Source organism: Phyllobates terribilis, unplaced genomic scaffold (assembly GCF_046119375.1).
Source record: "Phyllobates terribilis strain yellow unplaced genomic scaffold, ASM4611937v1 Scaffold_4__5_contigs__length_816908805, whole genome shotgun sequence".
Lineage (NCBI taxonomy): Eukaryota > Metazoa > Chordata > Amphibia > Anura > Dendrobatidae > Phyllobates > Phyllobates terribilis.
In genome coordinates, this window is record NW_027362764.1 from 68,088,741 (window position 1) to 68,112,744 (window position 24,004).

The 24,004-nt window shown below is 44.0% G+C and overlaps 1 protein-coding gene across 1 annotated transcript in view; it reads left to right on the forward strand.

Moving 5' to 3' along the window:
- LOC141264614 (macrophage mannose receptor 1-like) overlaps positions 1-24,004 on the forward strand; it is a 203,872-nt gene that overhangs the window by 168,200 nt on the left and 11,668 nt on the right. The window contains exons 19-24 of the mRNA XM_073676893.1: positions 7,021-7,121; positions 9,967-10,109; positions 12,041-12,155; positions 13,745-13,890; positions 22,084-22,189; positions 23,322-23,560. Of these exons, the coding sequence (XP_073532994.1) occupies positions 7,021-7,121; positions 9,967-10,109; positions 12,041-12,155; positions 13,745-13,890; positions 22,084-22,189; positions 23,322-23,560 (850 nt within the window). The remainder of the gene's footprint in view (positions 1-7,020; positions 7,122-9,966; positions 10,110-12,040; positions 12,156-13,744; positions 13,891-22,083; positions 22,190-23,321; positions 23,561-24,004) is intronic.

Sequence of the window (24,004 nt, forward strand, 5' to 3'; positions counted from 1 at the left end):
CGGTTTTCGCTTTGCTCAGCTCTGTCCGCCGCGTCTGCGGTTTTCGCTTTGCTCAGCTCTGTCCGCCGCGTCTGCGGTTTTCGCTTTGCTCAGCTCTGTCCACTGCGTCTGCGGTTTCGAATTTGTCTCCCAGTCTGTACTGGACCCTACCCAGCCTGCGCTCTAGTCTGCCTGTTCCTGCATTCCCCGGTGTGGGTCAACAGCCGTGTCCGGAGTCTGACCTGGAGTAGACCCTGGTTCCTCTGCTCGGTTCCTCCCTGGTGCACTGGCGTCGTATGCCGTCGTGCGACCTTGGTCGGATCGGGCAGATACTTAGTTACCCTCCTCCAGGCACTCTCCGGTTCATGGCACAGTGGAATCACTACATAAACACGCACACGCCAGTCAGTCCGGGCGTGTGCATTACAGCATGCTCAGGCCATGGTTCCCGTTGAGCCCCACGGCCTTCGCTCTCTGAGACTTTTTTCCAGCGAATACGTGCATTAAAAATAAATAATTTTTTTTTTCTCTCTAGCTGAGTTCCAGGCGAATTACGCACCCGTCCAGATGGATCTATCAGCTCTCGTTCCTGCGGATCGGCCACGTTACTATGGGGATCCAAGACAGAGTCGTGCTTTTGTGGAGCAATGCATGCTACACTTCAAGGCTTACCCTCTCTATTTTCCTTCCGATTGGGCTAAAGTGGCCTTTATGATTGACTACCTAGCGGGTGATGCCTTGAAATGGGTCACCCCCCTATGGGAAGCATGGGATCCTGTCGTCCTTGACCTGCAGGCCTTCCTGGTGGCCTTTCGTATGGTCTTCGAGGACCCTAACCCTGAAGCCCCTGCTGAAGCTTCACTTCCCAATATCCCGGAGCAGCCCCAACGGGTAATGTGTGTGGGTAGCGCACTAGTCCTCCTGCCCGAAGAGACTACTGCCCACCCAGAATCCAGACAGGATGACTACGCTCTCCGGAATACTTCTCACGATCTCAAGAGGCAGTCCAGATGTGTTAGGCGTAGAGGGAAGCCGTCACGCCAGGGTCTGTTCTCCCAAAGACCTCCTGATTCCAACCTTGAGGTTCCTGCTGAAGCTTCATTTCCCGGTATCCCGGAGCAGCCCCGACGGGTAATGTGCGTGGGTAGCGCACCTGTTCTCCTGCCTGAAGAGACTACTGCCTACCCAGAATCAACACAGGAGGACTTCCTGCATCCGGTATCTGATGCTTCACCCACTTTAACCGGTGAGCCTGTCCAAGGGTACTCTGAAGCAGTGATTACCTCCGAGTCTGTGCATCTCTGCGACCAGGCGGAGGACCTCCAGTTGTCTCCTGAACCCTTCGGGGTGCTACCTAATAGCGAATGGACAGAGACTCTCCTATACTCGGTACCTGATACCTCGGTCGCTTCGTCCAGTGAGTCCAACCTAGTGCACTCCGAAGCAGAGGTTACTCCCGAGTCTCTACACCTCTCCGATCGGGCGGAGGACCTCCAGTTGTCTCCAGAACCCTTCGGGGTGCTACTTGGTAGCGAATGGACAGAGCCTTCCCTATACTCTGTACCTGATACCTCGCCCACTTCGTCCAGTGAGTCCGACCTAGTGTACTCCGAAGCAGAGGTTATCCCCGAGTCTCTACACCCCTCCGACCAGGCGGAGGACCTCCAGTTGTCTCCTGAACCCTTCGGGGTGCTACCTGATAGCGAATGGACAGAGACTCTCCTATACTCGGTACCTGATACCTCGGCCGCTTCTTCCAGTGAGTCCGACCTAGTGTACTCCGAAGCAGAGGTTATCCCCGAGTCTCTATACCCCTCCGACCAGGCGGAGGAGCTCCAGTTGTCTCCTGAACCCTTTGGGGTGCTACCTGATAACGAATGGACAGGTACTCTCCTATACTCAGTACCTGATACCTCGCCCGCTTCATCCAGCGAGTCTGACCTAGTGTACTCTGAAGCAGAGGTTACCCCCGAGTCTCTACACCCCTCCGACCAGGCGGAGGACCTCCAGTTGTCTCTTGAACCCTTCGGGGTGCTACCTGATAACGAATGGACAGGTACTCTTCTATATTCGGTACCTGATACCTCGCCCGCTTCATCCAGTGAGTCCGACCTAGTGTACTCCGAAGCAGAGGTTACCCCCGAGTCTCTGCACTATTCCGACCCGGCGGAGGACCCCCAGTTGTTTTCTGAATCCTCCTGGGTACCACCAGATAACAAGGTAACAGGGACTTTTCTACACCTTGTACCTGATACCTCGCTCATTTCATCCTGTGAGTTTGACAAGATGTACCCCGAAGCAGAGGTTACCCCCGAGTCTCTGCACTCCTCCAACCCGGCGGAGGACTTCCAGTTGTCTCCTGAACCCTCTGGGGTGCTACCTGATAATAAGTGGAGAGAGACTTCCTTGTGTGCTGTTCCTGGTACTCCACCCGTTTCGTCTGTTGCTGAGGATGGCTGGATAGGAGGTAGCATCCTAGCTACCCAGATGAGACCAGTTTCTCCAGTGGACAGTGGAAGTGATCTCCTTGAAGTAAAGGATTGGCCCTCGAATTCCCTGCGGAACATTCTGACAGGCCTGAAGAAGAGGGGGCGTAAGGGGGGGGGTACTGTAACATACCTGGCGGCATCCTTGCATAGTGGTCCATCTCCCACTGTGCAAGAGCGCGCACTTGATCTCCAGTCCAGGGTGTCTCTCTGGCTTCCCTCCATGCTGTCTGTTTGCTTCTGTGTCTGCTGCTTAAGGGCGGCGCCCGATCACTTCCTGCTTTTTGTACCTGCTGCAGGCACACCCCTTGTGCGTCCTCAGCCTATTGCTGTCTATCACCTGGTATTTAAACCAGCTGCCCCAATTAACCCATGCCTGAGCATCTTGCCCTGTCAGTTGGCTTTTGTCTCTGACATGCCAGGTCCTGTCTATGTTACCTGTCTTGCAGTATCTGTTCCCATGTCTGTACTGTGTCCTATCTGTGTACCTTAACCTGCAGTCTGTACTCGTTCCTTGCCTGTTCGTTCCGCCTTCCTGGAGGCTATATTTCCAGGCCAGTCTGAACACGCTCCTTGCCTGTTCGTCCCGCCTCTCTGGGGGCCGTATTCCCAGACCCGCTCCTGTATCCCGCTGCAGTGTCGGTCTCCTCCGTACACTCAGTTCCAGTCTGAACTCTCTCCTATCTTTTACCTGTTTTTTCTCTATGTCCGTTCCTTTCCTTTTTCTGCAGAGTCTGAACTCGTACCTAACTCCTGCTCGTTGTCACTGTACTTCCGTTTGTGAGTTTGTGGTCCACTCGCTACTTCTCTGCAAGTACCCTGTGGGTATCTGGTTCTGCCTTTCCCTTCTAGTCTGTTCCGTGTGAACAGAGCCCTGTTCCCTCTGCGGTTTTCGCTTTGCTCAGCTCTGTCCGCCGCGTCTGCGGTTTTCGCTTTGCTCAGCTCTGTCCGCCGCGTCTGCAGTTTTCGCTTTGCTCAGCTCTGTCCGCCGCGTCTGCAGTTTTCGCTTTGCTCAGTTCTGTCCGCCGCGTCTGCGGTTTTCGCTTTGCTCAGCTCTGTCCGCCGCGTCTGCGGTTTTCGCTTTGCTCAGCTCTGTCCGCCGCGTCTGCGGTTTCGCTTTGCTCGGCCCTGTCCACTGCGTCTGCGGTTTCGAATTTGTCTCCCAGTCTGTACTGGACCCTACCCAGCCTGCGCTCTAGTCTGCCTGTTCCTGTATTCCCCGGTGTGGGTCAACAGCCGTGTCCGGAGTCTGACCTGGAGTAGACCCTGGTTCCTCTGCTCAGTTCCTCCCTGGTGCACTGGCGTCGTATGCCGTCGTGCGACCTTGGTCGGATCGGGCAGATACTTAGTTACGCCCCTCCAGGCACTCTCCGGTTCATGGCACAGTGGAATCATTACATAAACACGCACACGCCAGTCAGTCCGGGCGTGTGCATTACAATTTCTAATCTTAAAACGTGATAAGTTAATTTAAAGCTACACTGGTTTGTCTGAGTCATTTTTCTGTGGCTATATATATATTTTAGGTAGCACTAGGGAAATCTGTGTGTGTTCTAGTTAAATATCTGATTAATTAATTAACCTATGAGCTGCAGTCATAGAGGAAATAGCAATGTATCAGAACTAATATCAGATGTATCCTTGTACTATATAGTTTCTAGAGACTCAATATTATAGTAATGGCACAGACAAATCAGTGTAGTTTTAAATTTATTTACCACGTTTTAAGATTAGAAATATAAGTCATGTTTTAATACACCCCTTAATTGGGGCTTATTTACCCTTATGGTAACTTGGTAAAACGTATCTATTCATCACTATAAGGGTATATACACTCCTTGGTTGGTCATACAATATAATGCACCCCCATGGTCCTCCATACAATATAATGCACCCCCCATGGTCCTCCATACAATATAATGCACCCCACATGGTCTTCCATACAGTATAATGCACCCCCCTTGGTCCTCCATACAATATAATGCACCCCACACAGTACTCCATACAGTATAATGTACCCCCCATAGTCCTCCATACAGCATAATGCACCCTCATGGTCCTCCATACAGTATAATGCATTCCCCTTCATCCTCCATATAATATAATGCACTCGCCATGGTCCTCCATATAATATAATTCACTCGCCATACAGCTGATATATGCCCGCAACAGCCGCGAGGGGAATCGCGATCTTGTTAACCAGTTAAATGCCGCCATCAATCACTGACAGCGGCATTCAACTCACGCTTCCGGGAAGCGCTTCATTGGCCTCACCCATCGGCGACCATGTCACATGATCGCGGGTCGATGATGGGTTGGCATGACAATCCGGGGTGTGCAGGAGACTTCTGTGGTTGTCACTGCCAGATTGCTATGAGCGCCACCCAGTGGTCGGCACTCATAGTAAGTGAGCAAATCTGCTACACACAGGCGATCTGATCATTGCCTGTGTGTAGTACAGGTAATAAGGAAAGTTCTGCTTCTAGTCTCCCGTGGAGACTATTGCAGTAATTAAAAAGTAAAAAAAAATATTAAAAAATGAAAAATATATAAAAGTTTAAATTGCTCCCCTTTCGCCCCATTCAAAATAAAACAATTAAAAAAAAACACACATACACATATTTGGTATCGCTGCGTTCAGAATCGCCCGCTCTATCAATATAAAAAAAGAATTAATCTGATCAGTAAACAGCGTAATGAGAAAAAAATTAAAAACAATACAATTACTTTTTTTGGTCGCCACAACATTGAAATAAAATGCAATAACGGGCGATCAAAACATTGGATCTACCCCAAAATGGTATCAATAAAAACATCAGCTCAGCGCGCAAAAAATAAGCCATTACCCAGCCTCAAATCCCGAAAAATGGAGGCGCTACGGGTCTTGGAAAATGTCATTTTTGGGGGGGTTTTCTTTAGCAAACTTTGGATTTTTTTTCACCATTTAAATAAAAAAGAACCTATACATGTTTGGTATCTACAAATTCTTAATGACCTGGCAGGTCAGTTTTAGCATTCAGAGAACTTGGTAAAGAAAAACACTAAAAAAACGAAAATGCAAATACGGAAAATGATCTGGTCATGGAGGGGTTAAAAAAAAAAAATACCATACTCACCTCTCCTGGTTCCACCTGATGCTCCGGTCTGCTAAGTCTGTGGTGGGAAGCGCCACACATTACAGAACAGCGGGCGCTGTGGGTGCTGACACAGGCCCCCCCTGGCTCATGGGCCGCATAGCAGTGGCGTGGCTTGCCGCCATTGGCAGTACGCCGCTGCTTAGCACATAATTTGGGCAATTCATGCATGCCCACAACCTACGGCAAGGTGATCTTATTTGCTGGGAACCTATCCTAATGTGATTCCTTTCCTGAGCTGAAGCCTACATTTATATGGGTAGGTAGGATCCTGCTGTAATTAAAGCTACCAAGGGCTGATAGGTGTAGTGCTCGATCAGAGTGCCAATATATAAATAACAAAAGACTGACTGTCACTTCCAAACAGAAAACTGGTGTAAAGGTGCATACTAGGAATAGCTATCACCATGCATTAACATTAATGGATCATAATGACAGGCATGAGGGTCTTCTTCAGAAGACACATCACGGATCTCCACTCCACCTGCAGTTGTTAGAGGCAGATGATGGCTGAATAATTCAACCATCATCTACCTGAAGATGCCAGCTGATTGAGATAAATGTTCAATCTGAGACAGCTAAAGGCATATGTTTTTCTTCTCATTTAGTCTGTTCTGCTCCTCCATGTCCTATCAGATTGACTGAACACAGGAATGCGCATTCAGGATGCCTGACAGGACCCTACTCTGACATGATATCTGTCTCAGGCCGATGTTCTTCACTCAACCTGTCCTACTGCCTGTCCCCTAATATCTAGAATGGGTTACACACTGAAATTCCTTTTTTTTTGCTAAATAAAAGTATTTAGACATTTTATTTAATATTTAAATGTATTTTATTTTATTACATTTCTCGGAGGACCCCTTTAAAGGGCAAGTATTGACTTTTAGGATTGCTAAAGGATGGCACTAGAGTTCAAGACCTCTTCCTCTATGAGGAGGCAACTTGCATATTTAATTTCCCAGAGGAGCATTGCATGGCCAAAAAGTCTCCTTGCGCTGGCATAGCACTCTCCATAATGAAAAACTTTATCCCTTAGACTTGCTAATTAGAAGTATTTAGGAATTCATTCAAGCTTGTTTCTCTTTCCCCTTACATTTCCACTTGCCCTTTTTCTCTTCCCCTTTTTCCTTCCCTTATCCACCTTACCTACCTTACCTTTCTATTTTCTCTCCCTCTCTTCCTATAACGTTAAACTATAAGTTAGTTTTGGAACATTGCTTATAAAGTAGACTTTGTCCATACACAGGGTCTCTGGGCCAGTTTATATCAGCGCTTAGGCCTATAAGCTCCTAAGGGGTACCTGTATTTTGGTCCTCTGAAAGTGGTATAAGATAAGATTCTTCAGGAAACAAACTAGATTGCTTTTTTTACAGCAGTAATGTGTAACTAAATTAACTACAACTCTCATTTCTCAATAGGTGGGTGGATGGTTCTCCCATTGACTTTGTTGCCTGGGATATCCGTCAACCTGACTTTGCCAATAATGATGAGTTCTGTGTCGTGATGGGTTATCCCTTAGGTAAGTCCTAAGACTGTGACATTTATATTCAAAATATAAAAATATAAAATTTTGGTTTAATTATTTTCCTACAACATACACACGTGGTCAAAATTGTTGGTACCCCTCGTTTAATGAAAGAAAGACCCACAATGGTCACAGAAATGACTTGAATCTGACAAAAGTAATAATAAATTAAAAATCTATGAAAATGAACAAATGAAAGTCAGAGATTGCTTTTCAACACTGCTTCCACAGAATTAAAAAAAAAATGAAACTCATGAAATAGGCCTGGACAGAAATGATGGTACCCCTGAAAATAAAGTGACAAAAGGGACATGTTAAATCAAGTTGTGTCCACTAATTAGCATCACAGGTGTCTACAATCTTGTAATCAGTCAGTGGGCCTGTATATAGGGCTACAGATACTCACTGTGCGGTTATCTTATTAAAACATAGCTTTTAATGATATCAATACAATCTTGTCATAAAACCCCAATCTAGAGCTTAAAGAGAAAAAATATCTTAATTTAGAAGATATTCATCGATACCATTAGACCTCTGTGACTCCAGCTCCCATGATACAATAATCAATAGACAATAAGTCCCCTTCCTAGAGTCCACCAGTAAGCCATAAACCGCAATGGGACAAGACTCATATATAAAGTGTCACAGTGCATAAACATTATCCATAAAGACATGCGTAGATCTCACCCATTTGAGCCTAAGGGATGTCAGACTTCAAGGGATCCTATCTGTGATGGTCGACTTGTTCATATATCTTAAATGAACATGGAGTCTAGGACTGTAAATCTAAGCCATTGTAAATGCAAGAAACAGGTTTGGAGAACTTGTCACGTTGTACATGCAATCCAATCTGTGAACAGCCCAGTATAGAGAATATATAGAGGAGGAGAAGCTGAGCAGAATGATATATTGGTTTGTTAGAAAAGATTCTGTCTAATTTGCATTTTATTAATTGAAATTGCTGGCGTTTGTATGCAAATTAGTCCAGTGGGTGGCCCTAATCAGTGATTGACAGCTGTCTCTACATACACAATACACATACAGGTAAGCTTGTCAATCACTGAGTAGGACCGCCCACTGGACTCATTTGCATATAAATACCAGGGATTTCAATGAATATGGTGGCAGCAGTACCTGAGGTGTTGCTTTGCATGGTAAAGCATAGACTAAATGCTGAAAGTCTCCATGCATGAACTCCAAGATGTCACTTTTATTGACCCAAAAGCACAAGAAAAGTTACTTCATATATTCTTAAAAACCTTTTTGTAGGTATGATGTTGGCAATAAATCAAAGAACAAGCAAATGATGCTCATTTATCAGGAGACTGCATTGTTTGTTGTATACAGGAGATGTGCTACCAATAGCATGATGTGTGGGCCGGAATTACCTATTATTGATCGCTCCACCGTCTTCTTTTTTCATCAGCCTGTGTAAAGAGGCCGGTAAATGAGTGTCTAATAACATTGTTTTTATTATTATTTTTATAGCGCCAATTATTCCATGGTGCTTTACATGTGAAAAGGGGTATACATAATAAAAAACAAGTACAATAACAATATGAACAATACAAGACACTGACTGGTACAAGAGGAGAGAGGACTCATAATCTACAGGGGGTGGGTGAGGATACAGTAGGTGAGGGTAGAGCTGGTTGTGCAACCCTATGGTGGAGCGAGGGTTGCTGCAGGTTGTAGGTTTGTCGGAAGAGGTGGGTCTTCAGGTTCCTTTTGAATTTTTTTTTTTTTATATATTGGGGTACAGAGTTCCAGAGTAGGGGGGATGCATGGGAGAAATCTTGTATGCAATTATGGGAAGAGGAGATAAGAGGGGAGTAAAGAAGGAGATCTTGTGAGGATCGGAGGTTGCGTGCAGGTAAGTACCGGGAGACTAGATCACAGATGTATGGAGGAGACAGGCTGTGGATGGCTTTGTATACCATGGTTAGGGTTTACTTGAATATAGTTGATTGGGCTCTTTTAGCAGACTGAAATCAGCTTGTGTAAATGCAACCTAAATGTCTCTGTGTTATGTTGCAATATATTAGCATTTTTGGCCCCACTTTGTCTAAAACCCACCCTGGTCATGCCTACTGTGAAGCATGACGGTGGCTCTTCAATGCCGTCTGTAAAACACACGGTAGCTAAGATGCACTAAATTCATTAAAGTGGATGTCCACTACTAGGACAACCCCCTTCTTAATCTAAATGTTTGGTGCCAATAAAATAAAAAAATTTATACTCACCTCTCGTGCCGGCGTCGTTCCAGTGGTGTCGGTACTTGCGTTCCTGGGGCTCTTGCGCGATTGTTATTACACATGAGCACCGACATGGGAGGTGAGCATGAACTCTTTTATTTTATTGGGGCCGAGCGTGGCATATGAGAAGTAGTGGACAACTTATTTAAGTGGGGCACGCTTTTAAAAAAAGTTTAGCACATTTTACTCAGCACACACTCCATTAAAACTGGCATGCAAAAACAGAAATCTTGATGAATCGACCCTTTGACTTGTGGAAAGCCGTGTGTAAGTGTTGGGGTACTCATTAGTGATAAATGGTCGCAGTTTGTTGTGTATTTAGGGTCTGTGGATTGTGCTGATATGTGATTTTGCAGTCTGAGTGGACAGTGGTTGCAAACTTGAGTGGGCATGAAGAGATTACCTGTGGTAGTCACGCACAGATGTGACAATAGACAGCGTGCATCATGTTTCATGTGTGTTAAGATACAGTACTATATATAATGCAAGTGTGTGTTAAAATACAGTACTATATTTAATGCATGTGTTAACATCTGTATTGACCTTGAGTAATGTATAGTATTATTTCTTTATTTATCCCACAGGGTATTGGAATGATATAAATTGTGGTGACCCTAAAAACTTTATCTGTGAAAGATCTAATAGTTCCATCAATGCAACATTTACCCCAACTGTTCCTGCACCAGAAGGCGGATGCCCAACAGATTGGCTTTCATTTGGAAAAAAGGTAATTTTCATAAAATAAGTATTAGTATATTCCATCATGTATTAATGTACATAATATCATTGATTTCCAATGTGCTGTACATAGGAATAAAGGGATTTATCGCCCTTTCTGTTGGAGCTATTTTTTATTACTATGGAGAGCACTATGTGAAATTTCTGTTTGCAGTGCAACTGTTCGTTTCTACACAGTCTTCTCAGGGGTGTGCATCTTTACCCTCCATCTTGGAGGCTGAAGAGCTGCTGTTATTGGCAGTGTTTGGGAGGAAGGGGTGAAAGCGCACGCCCGCAGAGAAGACCATGAATAAACAACCAGGTGAACTAAAAGCAGAGATTTCACATGTTGTGATCCAGAAGAAACAAATGTGAATATTGCTGCAATGAAAAGACACAGCACAAAACCAACAGCGGCAGAATCAGGAGCACTCAGGAATTTTTACAAGGTATTTATCTTGCTTTTTTTGAGCAAGTGACATGTTCTCTTTAAATGCAAGAATGAATCTTTAAGCGGGAATATGACATGTGGTAAAGAGCAAAGATAACTTCTGAAATGTTTACGATGTCTATGTGCAGCAACCAATTGGGTAAAGAGAAAGCTTTCTAAAATTAAGCTTCAAAAGATGACATTCAATATTATTATTTGACCATTTATAACTAAAACATTTTTTTCTTCTAATTTCAAAAGCTGGAAACCTGATGTTCTTGCTAAACACCGATACACAAATAATTCACTTAAATATTGCCATACATTAATAACATGGTAAATGTTAAGACAACACCAGCCTAGCGGACGCCAATTGTATCTCGATGCAATAGTCAAAGTGTCCACATTCTCATCCAGACATCAGTCACCGATGCACAAGTATGAAATACTTAGGGTGAATAAGGTGAATTTGTTTAGAAAATGTTGGCAAATTTCTTACTTAAACATTAATACTGCAATTTGAGCCGAGTGTCAGCTTAGTGTGATCTGATTCTTTCAGATGAGAGCATCGCAGCACAGGTGAGAAGATGGAAAACAAGATTTCTCCATCTTCTCCATTGTGTGGGTCTGCGAAAATTGAACTGCACTCTGATGTCATAGCCTGCTGTGTTTTTTTTCTCAGTCGGCATGAGAAAAAAAAAAACGCTGTTCATCATTGCCCTACAGAATAATATTGGCCAAAGTGTTATCTGATAAAACATTGGATAGCACTTGTCCGATGTAGATGCTTGTGTGAGCAAGCCCTTAATGTTGTGAGTGAACAGCAGGGGGTATGGTATAGAGCACATTTAGATATGATTTTGAAAAAAAGCAATTTAGATTAATTGTGTTTTATTCTTTCAAATTCCTTAATATTTTATGTTTGGAAATCCAGCAGGCAGTTCGGCTTAGAGATCACTATGCATTGAGAGATAGCTGTCAATCTCCAAATTGTACCACCCAATAGATTCCTAAGCATAGGAATAACGGGAATTAAACTTTCTAAAATACAAGTTTTATTTAATCTTTTACTGAAATACTATATATCTGTTTGCTCAACTTCTCCTGCTCTATAACTTACTGCCCACAGATAGGACTGTAATTACAATGTGATGTTCCCTTTAATGGTAACATGGTTATTAAACACAAATAACAGTGTAAATTAGCACTTTGCATTACAATTTTCTGGACCGGTCTCAGAGTGCACAGGAAACGTGGGGAAATGAAGACCCTGGGAAATATGTCTAATTTGACACCCCATAAAACTGAACCCATGGAGAAGTCAGGTCCTAACTGGGGAGACCCACGGCTGACAGCTGCTCTAAGACCTGGATAATACAGGGACCCATCCAATACACAATGTCCATATTCCCCAATAATAATAAAAAGAGGGGCTGTACAGTCTGAATAGTTTTATTTGCTAAAAAACATAAGTCTTAAACTATAACTTACCAATTACTTCATGTTTTCAGTGTTATAGAATACTTGGCACAGAGGAAGATAAAGCAGTAAACTGGGATAATGCCAGACTTGATTGTCAGTCCATGGGAGCAAATTTGGTCTCCATAAATGATGATTTGGTACAATGTAAGTCATGTATATTTTCTTTGTCTTAAAATAGAGGGGGGATTAATGTTATAATTACAGAAACAAATACCCTTATTGGAAAGTTTTCCAAACTGCACCTGTACAACTATACTAATAGTATTAGACAGACTTCTAAAACAGTGAATTGAAGTTTTTCATTCAGTCCCATTGATTTAAGGCGTATAAAATACAACCCTTAGCTGTGCAGTTTGCAGATTGTTATAGGATCCATCAGTGTAACAAGTCAGTCCTAAATATATCACAATTAGCTGTGAGCGATATTATTCAACAGTGGAAGTACTTATGAACTACAAGACCACATAAAGTTATAGAGCGGAGTCACAGAGTGTTGTGGAGCAGAAGGCATAAAAGTTGCTGAATGCATTGTTTACTCCTTAGCTGCAGAGTCCAGAAATCCTCTAGTATTAACATCAGCACAAACACTGCGCCCCCACCTGGAGCTTCATGGCTGAGCAGCTGCTGCAGTCGTACATCACCAAGCACAATGCCAAGCATCGGATGGAGTGGTGTAAAGCCACCACCACTGGACTCTGGAGCAGTGGAAATGTGTTCACTGTACAGTGATCGATCACACTTCTCTGTCTGATGTCTGACGGACGAGTCTTGGTTTGGGGAATGTCAGGAGAACGGCACCTGCCTACCTGCATTATACCAGTTGTATAGCTTTGTAGAGGAGGGATAACACTATAGGGGTGTTTTTCAGGGATCTGCCTTGGCTTAATTCCAGTGAAGTATAATGCTTCCTCAAACAAGACATTTTGGACAATTGTATCCTTTTAACATTGTGGGAACATTTTGGGGAAGGCTTTTTTTCTGTTCCCGATGACTGTGTCCAGTGCACAAGGTCCATAAAGTCATGGTTGGAGGACTTTGGTGGAAGAACATGACCATGTTAGGATGAACTAGAGGGGAAATTGTGAGAACTGCCCTTTCCTACAACATCAATGTCTGACCTCACAAATGCTGTTAAGGATTAGTGGCCAAAAAATGACAATAGACACAATCCAAAACCATGCAGAAAGCCTTCCCGGAATAGCGGAAGCAGTTGTAGATAATTAATGTCTATGGCTGTAGAATGGGAGGTCACAAAGCTCCTATAGATGTAATGTGCAGGTGTCCCAATAATTCTTTCCATATGGTTTTATTTAAATACCAGGTGCACTTGGGCATAAATGTTTTGTTTTTTGGAGAAGCGCTGATTGCACCTCTTGTCTGTGGTCTGTACCTGAAGTGAAAAGGAATGAGCAGACACAGACCATGGATATGAGTTATGCTGTTCATTAGAAAAAGAGAGACTTTTTTTCATGAATCTTGCACATATTTAGAGATGTAGCAAGTCCCGAATTAAGACGGATTTCACGCTGAGCAACTTCATTACATTTATATTGTAGCAAACGAGCTACACAAATAATATAGAGCTTCAGAGATAAAAAAAAAATGAATGTTTGTTTGGTGCCTGCCACATCTATATCGAATTTATCGAAACATGGATGTTGTATCATTGCTAATAAATCTTGTGACTAACTAATATTTCCAAGGTGTTGACGCATGGGATATGTATTTTACAGCTTTTCTGATGTCTAATTTAAGAGGCGTACGAGGTGATTTATGGATCGGATTACACAAAAGAAATACGTTGAGATATCTTTGGACAGATCAAAGTGGAGTTTATTATACAAACTGGGCCAAAGGACACCCAAAGAATTATTGGAGTGTAAGTTACCTAATGTACATTTAATATGTGTATTAAAGTATAAATGAACTTTTAGAAACCTTTTCACATGTCATAAAGACATTTCAGAAATTTTGATTGGTGGGGGGGGTATAGGTGCTGAGACAAACTGCTACGGCTCAGTTCACATTGGGTTTTAGCCTACGGTTAGTAACTCCGTTGGGGCTTATGTCCGAAGCACCAGAAAACAGGCTTCGGACATTTTTTGCTGATGGGGCCTTTGATTGTAATAATACAGACAAAGTCACTGTGTCATTTATCGGATATCATTTTCAGCCGTATAAGCCAAGTTGAGGTGTGCACAAAGGTAGTTATTAAATGCGTCTTGGAGCATGCCAGGAATAGGAGGATACAACTGAAAAATATGTTAGACGGATCACACAGTGACTACATCGGCATCATTACAGTCAATGGCCCCATCAGCGCAAATGTCCGAATCCCATTTTCCGGTACTTTAGACATAACCTTCAATGGAGTCACTTGACCGTAAGCTAAACGCAATGCGAATCCAGCCTAACACAAAGCGGCAGAAAGTCTGTAAGTCAGTCTTTAGTTTTTGATCAGCTGTCTGTTGAACATGTTTGCCACTTCGTATTAGTGATCGATAGGGGGCTAAGCAAACCTTCAAATATTTTTACATGTCACTATGGCATGTCAGAAGTTTTAATCAAGTGCTGAATACACTTTATTACTAGAAAAGCCACAGAACACTTTCTATTTAAAGTTGTAGCTACATAGCTACTTTTATGACTGGACAGCATACAACCACAGAAGCCTTAATAGTAGACTGTAATGAACTTTTTATCAAACACATTGGGGTAAACTTACTCCAGGTGATGCATCAGTATTCGTTTTGTCTGCAGCAGACTGAAATTGTAATGAATTTGAGTTTATTTCATTTGATTTTATTAGATTTCAGCATCGAGCAGCTTGCATTGTATTGGAATATATGCAAGCTGCAAAAGCCCATGTGGTTACTTTATCAGTGGAAGACTAAAGAATGTAACCCATGCAATCACAGAATGATAGCCTATCCACTGTATTTGCCAAAGATACTTCTCTGGTAAAATGGAAGAAAGGGTATATAGTCCAGCACTCAATCGTGGAAAAATCAGGAGAAAATTGTAAAAAACAACCTTTATTTCGAAAATAGATTAAAAATTCATATTGGATAAAAAAACAAGCGCTGTATCAGATGCATGCACTGACGCGTTTCGAACGATAAAAGTTCTTACTCCTAGTATGCATAGAGTCTGTGCGCCAAATAGTTGCTTAAATGAAGTAAGTAAAGGGGGGTGTGTAAGAGGAAATGACGTATATCCTGGAGTAACAATAATTCAGAAAAAAACCTTCGTAAAAAAGACTTCATATTTTCATAATTAATATATATATATAATACATCTGATTTAATATTCATCCCATTCGGGATTCTGCTGTTTAATTTTAAGATCCAGGAGGCTTCTTTAAACTTTAGAGTACTTGTTCTGTCATCTCCTATTTTTGGAGACAGAACTCTCTCAATCGCATTAACCTTCAAAATGCTAACATCTCCCTTATGTGAATGTAAGAAGTGTTTTGATGCACCAGATAGACTACGAGAAGTAATATGTAGATGTGTTCAGAGATCCATCTTTTTAAAGGGTGAGTGGTACATCCCACATACTGCAGCATACACTTCTCACAGGAGATAACATAAACTCTATAAGTGATGTTGCAGTTTATAAAGTCATCAATCAAGTACTCCCTGTGGTGGAAGAAGAATTAAACCAATTGTATGAGAAAACAAAAACGCATACTGGAAATTCAAATGTGAACAAGAATGAACGAGCTGCATTACAATCTTTGAGAACTAATACCAACATAGTGATAAAAAATTCGGATAAGGACAGCTCCATAGTTGTTTTAGACAGAGGTCTTTATGAGAGAGAAATTTTAAAAATGCTTCACGATTCCAATACTTACAGGAGATTGAATAGTGATCCAACTTCTCTCATTAAGGAAAAACTGTCTTGAAGGAAGGTGTTGATTTGGGTATAATGTATCAAAAACAGGCGGAATATTTAAACCCTGAGTATCCACTTATCCACTTCTTCATGCCCTCCCAAAGACACACAAACAAAAGTTTCCCCCACCTCTTAGACCTATTGCGTCGGGGGTTGGATCTCTGCTTGAACACTTGAGTCAGTGGTTGGATGAGAGACTCCAGCTGATCGCAATAATTGCACCAAGCTATATCAGGGATAGCAAGCACGTACTTATCATGAATAATATGAATTGGTGTAAGAATTATATTTGGGTTGCGTGTGATATTAACTCATTATATACTGCTATCCCACATAACTTGGCTACGGTATCTGTATCAGATCAGTTGATGAAGTATTCCAACTTTTCTAGCGATCTCATTGAAAGTATATTGCAGATCATGACTTTTCTCTTAGCACACAATTATTTCTCTTTTTTGGGAAATTTTTATGTTCAATGTCAAGGATGTGCCATGGGGGCCAAATTTTCACCAGCCCTCGCAAACATTTTTATGAATTGGTGGGAGAAGTTCATTTATAATGTATTGAATTCATTCATTTCATATATATATTGGTACGGACGTTTCATTGACGATACACTAATTTTGTGAAGTGGAGATGAATTATTACTACAAGAGTTTGTAACCTATATTAATAACAATGACTGCAATATTGGGTTTGCCTACCATTTTGATCATGAAATAATTTCGTTCCTTGATTAAAAAAATGTATTATGTATTATTACATTGCAATTAAAGATGGACAAATGTAATTGTAGAATTGAATTCTACTCACATTTTACAAAATTCCCTATTCTACACAATATGGATTTTTTAAAATTATTTTTGCACAAATTTAGCAACATGGCAGCCATCATTTTCTGAAACACAAGGGGCCAGCAAAAGGTTAAAAGACAATGACAAAAGAAACAAGTACTTATCTCACTGTTTCACTCTAAGCCGGGACTTCCGGCTGTGACTATGCCTTGGAGGTTACTGTTCATCCTAAGGTTGCGGTGTACACCATGATGCCGTGACATTACCGTGTGCGTTGAATTGGCATGGCACACAGAGGCATCTAAAGCTTGGTCACAGAAAGAATTCGCTGCCTAGAGTGGAGACAGTGAAGATGCGGTGCGTGACGATCAAAAGTAGTAGAGTGGACAACTGGACAGATAGGTGAGCAGTGAGGTATTACGCTGTTTTTTTTGCTTTTTACATTCTATGTTTATTATACTTTGGGGTCTGGGGAGGCAACAGATCCTTTTCATTGTTAAAGAACAGTTATTGCACGCCAAACCGAATTTCCCAGGAAAATCCACGCGATTTGGAGAATTCATATATAGTGTCATCTTAAACCATAGTGACTTACAGATGTCATCATTATCCAAGTAGTACAGGCCTGCACAACCTACAGTCGCCAAATGTTTCGGCCCATGCAAATGTCGAGGCACCGCAGCTCCCATCTTCTTATACTCAAATGTATTTGCGTCTTTCAGATGTGAATACATTTGAACACTGTCGCCGGGACTGAGGCAGAGCAGAGGAGTGTACGTCTGCCCTGGCCCCGACGTGCATCAGCGTCATGAGATCAGCACGCTGTGACATAAACACACTGCTGCTGGCACCTTAGCAGCGAAGCACCGCAGAGGAGCGGAGATGGCGTGGGCAATAGTAAGCACTCCATTAAGGAGCTGAAGATGAAATGCCTTATCATTGTGGATGGGGGGGTTATTGTTAGTCTGACCGCACATAATGGGGGGCGATAATTGTGAAAAGGGGCACAGTTTTGTGAGAGACAGTGGGGGGTACCTTATTCAGAGGGGTAGTATGTTTGTGTGTGGGGGATATTTTGGAGAGGGGCAGTGTGCGGGGGATATTTTGCAGAGGAGCAGTGTGCAGGGGGATATTTTGCAGAGGGGCAGTGTGGGGGGGTATTTTGGAAAGGGGCAGTGTGTGTGGGCGGGTATTTTGGAGAAGTACAGAGTGGGGGGGATATTTTGGAGAGGGGCAGGGTGGGGGGGGATATTTTGGAGAGGGGCAGGGTGGGGGGGGATATTTTGGAGAGGGGCAGGGTGGGGGGGATATTTTGCAGAGGGACAGAGTAGGGCGGTATTTTGCAGAGGTGCAGTTTGGGGGGAAATTTTGTAGATGGGCAGTGTGTGTGGGTATTTTGTGCAGGAAGCACATTGAGGGAAAATTCTTTATTCCAGGCCACAGCATGGGAGCTAATTTTATTTCTGGGGAATTATAATGATACTTTTATTTGTAAGGGCACGGTGTCAGGAAACACTACTAAAGTCTGCAGAGACAAGCTTTGGGCATGAAATCTCATCATGGCATCTTTACTACATGGATACAAAAAGGGATGGGAATAACTTCAATCAGAGAAGATGTCAAATATAAGGTACCTGGCTGTAAATGTTTATTTGTGATCCTTCCTGCGTCTCATCTGTGCTGTGGTTTCTGTATGGTCCACAGTCTGATGATGACTTAACAACAGCTCTCAGTATCTCCTTTTCACTGTTAAAGACATACTGGGGGTTGTAAGTTCAAGCGATAAAATTGCACATGGGGTTGACCTGACATTGCAATTGATTGCTGTACTAAGGTTGGTATGACTATGGTGGGTGTGGACACACAGCGACATTGGCGAGGCTTACCCTACAGGGCGTGACTAAGTGGTTACCTGGTCTTCACTAGAGCCTCTGATGGTGAGGATAGGTTTGGGCCGTTAGGGTAGCCACCAGGTGACACTCCAGGGCAGTGCCCGGACCTGCAGAAGCTGACCAACGGGTCAAGGCAGGGATACGAGGCACCGAGGGCGTAGGCAGACACATGGTCAAGAAGTCCGGGCTCGGGGTAGGCAACATAGGTTCAAAATACAAAGCCGAGGTCAGGATCAGAAAGGTCAGACAGAGCCGGTATACAAGCTGGGTCGGTAATAGGAGAGTCAATACAAACATGCACTCAGACAGAATACTAGGAGATGAACTGCACTTGGAACCTAAGTTCAGGCACGGTGTGGAGGGCATAGCTGCCTAATATATCCCCTGCTGGCAGAGGATAGGCCAGAGAAGTTAAACTATACAGGATAGTCATTCTGGCGCTGCATTCATGTACTGACGGTGGTTCTGGTTCTGCATTCATGTGCTGACAATGGTTCTGGTGCTGCATTTTTTTGCTAATGGTGTTCCTGGCGCCTCACTCATGTGCTGGTGGAAATTCTGATCTAGTATACATGTTGTTATCCAAAACGTTTTGAGATTTTGAGGAAGATTTGGCAAGATTCTATGTAGTTTCTGACCCAAAAACTCAGTGTAAGTTAATTTATGCAAAAAAAAGGAGCATGGACCGCACCTCCAAAAAATCATACATTTGATCTAATGCCTCTCGGCAAAATTATATATAACTGAACATGAGGTTCTTAGTTTAACATTCTGATCAGACTGTATGAAGCCCACTGCCACGTCACGGCAAACCTCGTAGTGGGTCCTAACATTTCCTGCCTGGATAGGAGCTGAGCCGTGCGCCAACCACTGCTGCAGCGGCAATGCACCAGCAAGACCGAGTCCCCATGACTCCAGGCCACACCGCCCCACAAGCACAAAACCACAGCAACAATGTAAGTTAATTTATATTCACACTTATTTTTTGGAGCAGAAACTTAGCAGAATCTCTCCAAATCCTCCTCAAATACTCAAAATTTTGTTCTGGTGATATATTAATGCACTGATGGTGGTTCTGGTGATGTATTCATGTAAGTACCCCTTTAAATTTTTTCGGTCTTAGTTATTGGTTCAGTATGGAATTGCGACCCTTGGACCAACATATGTTGTGCACTCCCAATATAGCACATGGTCAATTCAAGTCTTTTCTAGCTCTATGAGAGAACCCCTTTGGATCAGTATAAAATGGACCACATGTTTTCACAGTAGATTCCAATTTTTACTTAAGGCCATGTTTACACATTCAGTATTTGGTCAGTATTTTAGATCAGTAATTGAAAGCCAAAATCAGGAGTGGAACAATCAGAGGAAAAGTATAATAGAAATGACGCGCCCCCTGGGGCTGTGTTGTGAAGGGAATACCCGGAGCCGGATCGCTGGGGGTTGTAGTCTCCGTGGCGCCGACCTGGTCCGTGCCCAGGGTGGTCAATTCAGTGGCAGTCTTATTAGTGAGATAATAGTCCGACTACGCCACCCGTGGATTGCGGTCAGTGGGGACCGCCGCTGCAAGGCAGACCGCTGAGGCCGGTGTTGTGTGTGCAGCTAAGAACGGGATGACTCCGCACGGGAGGAGTATAGCCTCAGGGCAGTTAGTGTGGATGATGGGAGTGATGGTGCACGAGCGCAGCAGGAATAACTCAGGCTATCCAGTCTTTCCCTAAAGTCACTTAGGGTATGTGACTCCCCTGAGTACTGGGGTAGCCAGGTTGCCCCCGGGATATAGGGCATGGTGAATGGCATGACCGCAGCAGCGGTTGCGCTGGCGGCCAGTGTGGCGGTGGAGCTCCCCTCGGTATCCGACATTCTCCTTCCCCCCTAGTGGACCGTGGCCTACCTTGCGATGCTCTTCTTCCGTAGGCCGCGTCTCCGCAGTCGATCGTCGGGGTTGAGGACCTTGCGTCGCGCTCCTGTGACGTCAGCGTCGCTCCCTCTCCCTTCCAGGACCTTGCGCAGGATCAGCGCGTGGGGCGGAGCTTCGGATCTCGCGCGCTTTTGGCGTCCACGCCCCTCTTCTTCCCGCGCGGCGTCCCGAAGATGGCGTCCGATGGCGGGAAGCGGCTGCGGATGGCGGGAAGACGGCAGAAGATGGCGGGAAATGACCCAAGATGGCGTCCGATGGCGGGAAACGACTCCGGACGGCGGGAAACTTCTCTCAGGTAAGTGCAAAAGTCTTTTTTTCAGGCACGCAATACCCGTTGGGGCAGGTTGGTTTGAATCCTGCCGACTACGCCAAAGCTGACTCGCCCCCTGGGCCTGTGTTGTGCAGGGAATACCCGGAGCCGGATCGCTGGGGGTTATAGTCTCCATGGCGCCGACCCGGTCCGTGCCCAGGGTGGTCAATTCAGTGGCAGTCTTATTAGTGAGATAATAGTCCGACTACGCCACCCGTGGATTGCGGTCAGTGGGGACCGCCGCTGCAAGGCAGACCACTGAGGCCGGTGTTGTTTGTGCAGCGAAGAACGGGATGACTCCCCACGGGAGGAGTATAGCCTCAGGGCAGTTAGTGTGGATGATGGGAGTGATGGTGCACGAGCGCAGCAGGAATAACTCAGAGTCCGTGCAGTGCAGTTCAGTGTCTTTACTGATGTTATAAAGCAGACCCTCCCAGGAGTACTGGCTAGCAGTAGAGGCCTGGTCAGTCTGAGAGCTAGCAGGATCTCCCCTGGCCAGGTGGAGTTGTAGGCCTCCCCGTCTATCTGTACTCTTTCCTGGCTACCTTGCTGTGTGCGGGTAGTAGTAGCCCACGTCCCTGAGTATACCATGTGGTGTTCACCCGTACGGCCGGCGACTTGGGGCCTTCTATTAGCCTCCGCTTCACGATGGCGGTGCTGGTCCCTTGCTTGTGACCGTGCCTCCGGGCTTCTCTGGCCAGAGGACATGGAATTCCCTGCCGGTTGGATTCTGCTGCTGGACCTGGATGTCCCCACAGCCTCGGACTCCGTGTCCGGTCTTAATGTCTTCAGCCAGGGCGAGCTATCTAGCTTCCAGCCCCTGGCACTCGCTCCTGCTCCTACAGAGCTCCTTGCTGACACTTTCCCTGTGTCTGGAACTGTCTCCAGGCTCTGACTGACCTAATCCCGCCCCAGACCCAGTTTATAAGGGCAGATTCCTCCCCTCCCAGGTCTGGGCAGGAGGTGTTGCATGCTTAGGGCTCCTGACCAGAGAAACCTCCCACTTGCTCTCAGACGTAATATTTCTATTACTGTGGTAGCCAGACCCCTGGGGTGCCACAGAAACACGTCACCACTTCTCCATTTTTCACCCGCTCCTGGTTTTGGCTTTCAAATACTGATGTAAAATACTGAACGTGTGAATGTGGCCCAAAACTGAATATGGCATGGGGCAAAAATCCAAAAACAGTCAACTATGTTTATATGCATCTTATGCGTATGTAAATGATCAGAAACTAATGTTTTTGTTTTCAAGAATAATAATTGTGCAGTTTTGCAATTGGAATCTACATTTGGTGCTGGTACCTGGGTCGAAGTTGAATGTGATCTTACCAAAGGATACATCTGCCAGAAATTTGATGGTATGTGGTATGTATATCATTTAAAGCAAAATATGTAGAAAAGATTTGTTTTCAAAAGGCCACTTATAATTCTAAATGCATTTTGATTCTTTAAAGAGTTAAAGTCCATCTTTACAATCGTTTTGTTATAATTAATATATTTAAAAAAAAGAAGCAGGTAGGTTTTTAATGTGTGCAGCTCCTCCGCAGACCAATGTGCCATTGGCTTTCTTCCACTGCCATTTTGACTTTTCTTCATTGTAGCAGCACATACTTTCCCTTATTCACCTAAACTGATTAGTTGATTGGCACAAGTCATCCTATATAACTCTGGAGATCAGCTGCGATTTCTGGCCAAACAGTCCCGAAACAAGGAAAATATTACAGCATACCGTATATGCTGTCTATTGACAGATGTGGCAGGGACTACCAAAGCCATTCTCCTCCGTCGCTCAGAGAGGGGGCCCAGAGGAGAGACCATCATATATGCAGGAACCTTCCAATATATGGAAAGATGTTTTGCCTACATAAAGCAATGGTAGACTCACTGGGTCTACACATACTGTATCTATGTGCCTTTAGCTCCCTTTCCCCATGAAGGAAGCCCAATACCACTGTTTAAAAATTTTAGAACTGGGATATTTTTGGGAGTCCTATAGATACTTTAATGGTGAGATCCACATTCATGCACAAGCACCTCATTTATAAATGGGTGCAATAAGGAGTCAGATGTGGTTTGGATCGAGGAAGTATGATATGGTCCCACCCAGGGGCGGAGATATTATTTGTGCAACTGATGCAACTGCACCGTGGCAGAAGAGGTAAAGGGGCCCTTCTCGAAAGCTGGTGTAATTGTGCCTTATGGTTCGCTATTGGACCCATGTATTATTCTTGCACAAGGGGCCCTCTTTTGTCTGTATCCACTCCTATACTCACCAAATTGTGCAATGATGCCTCCATAACCCAGGATGGGACTCTGTCTGTAAAACTCATTGGTGCATCTTGAAAGGGAGAGATTTTTACTAGTTTGATACAGTTACTTTTACTCCCAGTAACTTTAGAGCAATTTTGTTTTCTTGTTGGATATGTTGGTTTAGGTCTATTTGTTGTTTTGTGTCTTCTTTCAACTCATTTAGTTTTGTTTGTTCTTCAGACCCGAGTCTGCCGGTGATTCCCAACACTCCTACAGATTATAGTAACTACATAAAATATGGAGACGCCGGCTATAAATTTGTTGAAACCAAAAGGATTTGGGATGAGGCCCAGGAGATGTGCCTGAAGGAAGGGTCAAAGCTAGTCAGCATCACAGATGTGTTCATCACATCTTTTCTAAAACTTCACTCGGCGAAACATAAGCAGCCTTTTTGGATCGGCCTTCACAGTGGAAATGAGGTGTGAATAAAGTTTTTCAATACTAATTTCTAATATGTTGAAGTGTTAATAGTGATATAAATGGCATATAGATACTCTTGCACCATATACAATGTACAGAATTGATGTAGTGCCATATGCAAAAAAAGTAAAAAAGTCAGAATTCACTCTTATTAATCAGTATAAAAATTTAGTTAAAGTGTACACCTGCAAGGTGTCTCCCAGCTGATAGCTGGAAAGCATCTTGTATAAAAGGCTGCCTCCCCATGAGAGAGGTGCCTAAGCAACCCCTATAGTTTAGTGTTAAGTGGTTGGTGTTGCTGTATGTTGCTAGGTCCCCCGTTACTAGTCTGTTACTATTATTCCCGCATTCCATGTTACCATAGTCTATTGTAGAGATTCCCTATCCTGTACTGTCTCTGTAGTTATGTCTAGGTAATACGTCACCCCGAAACCACGTCTGCG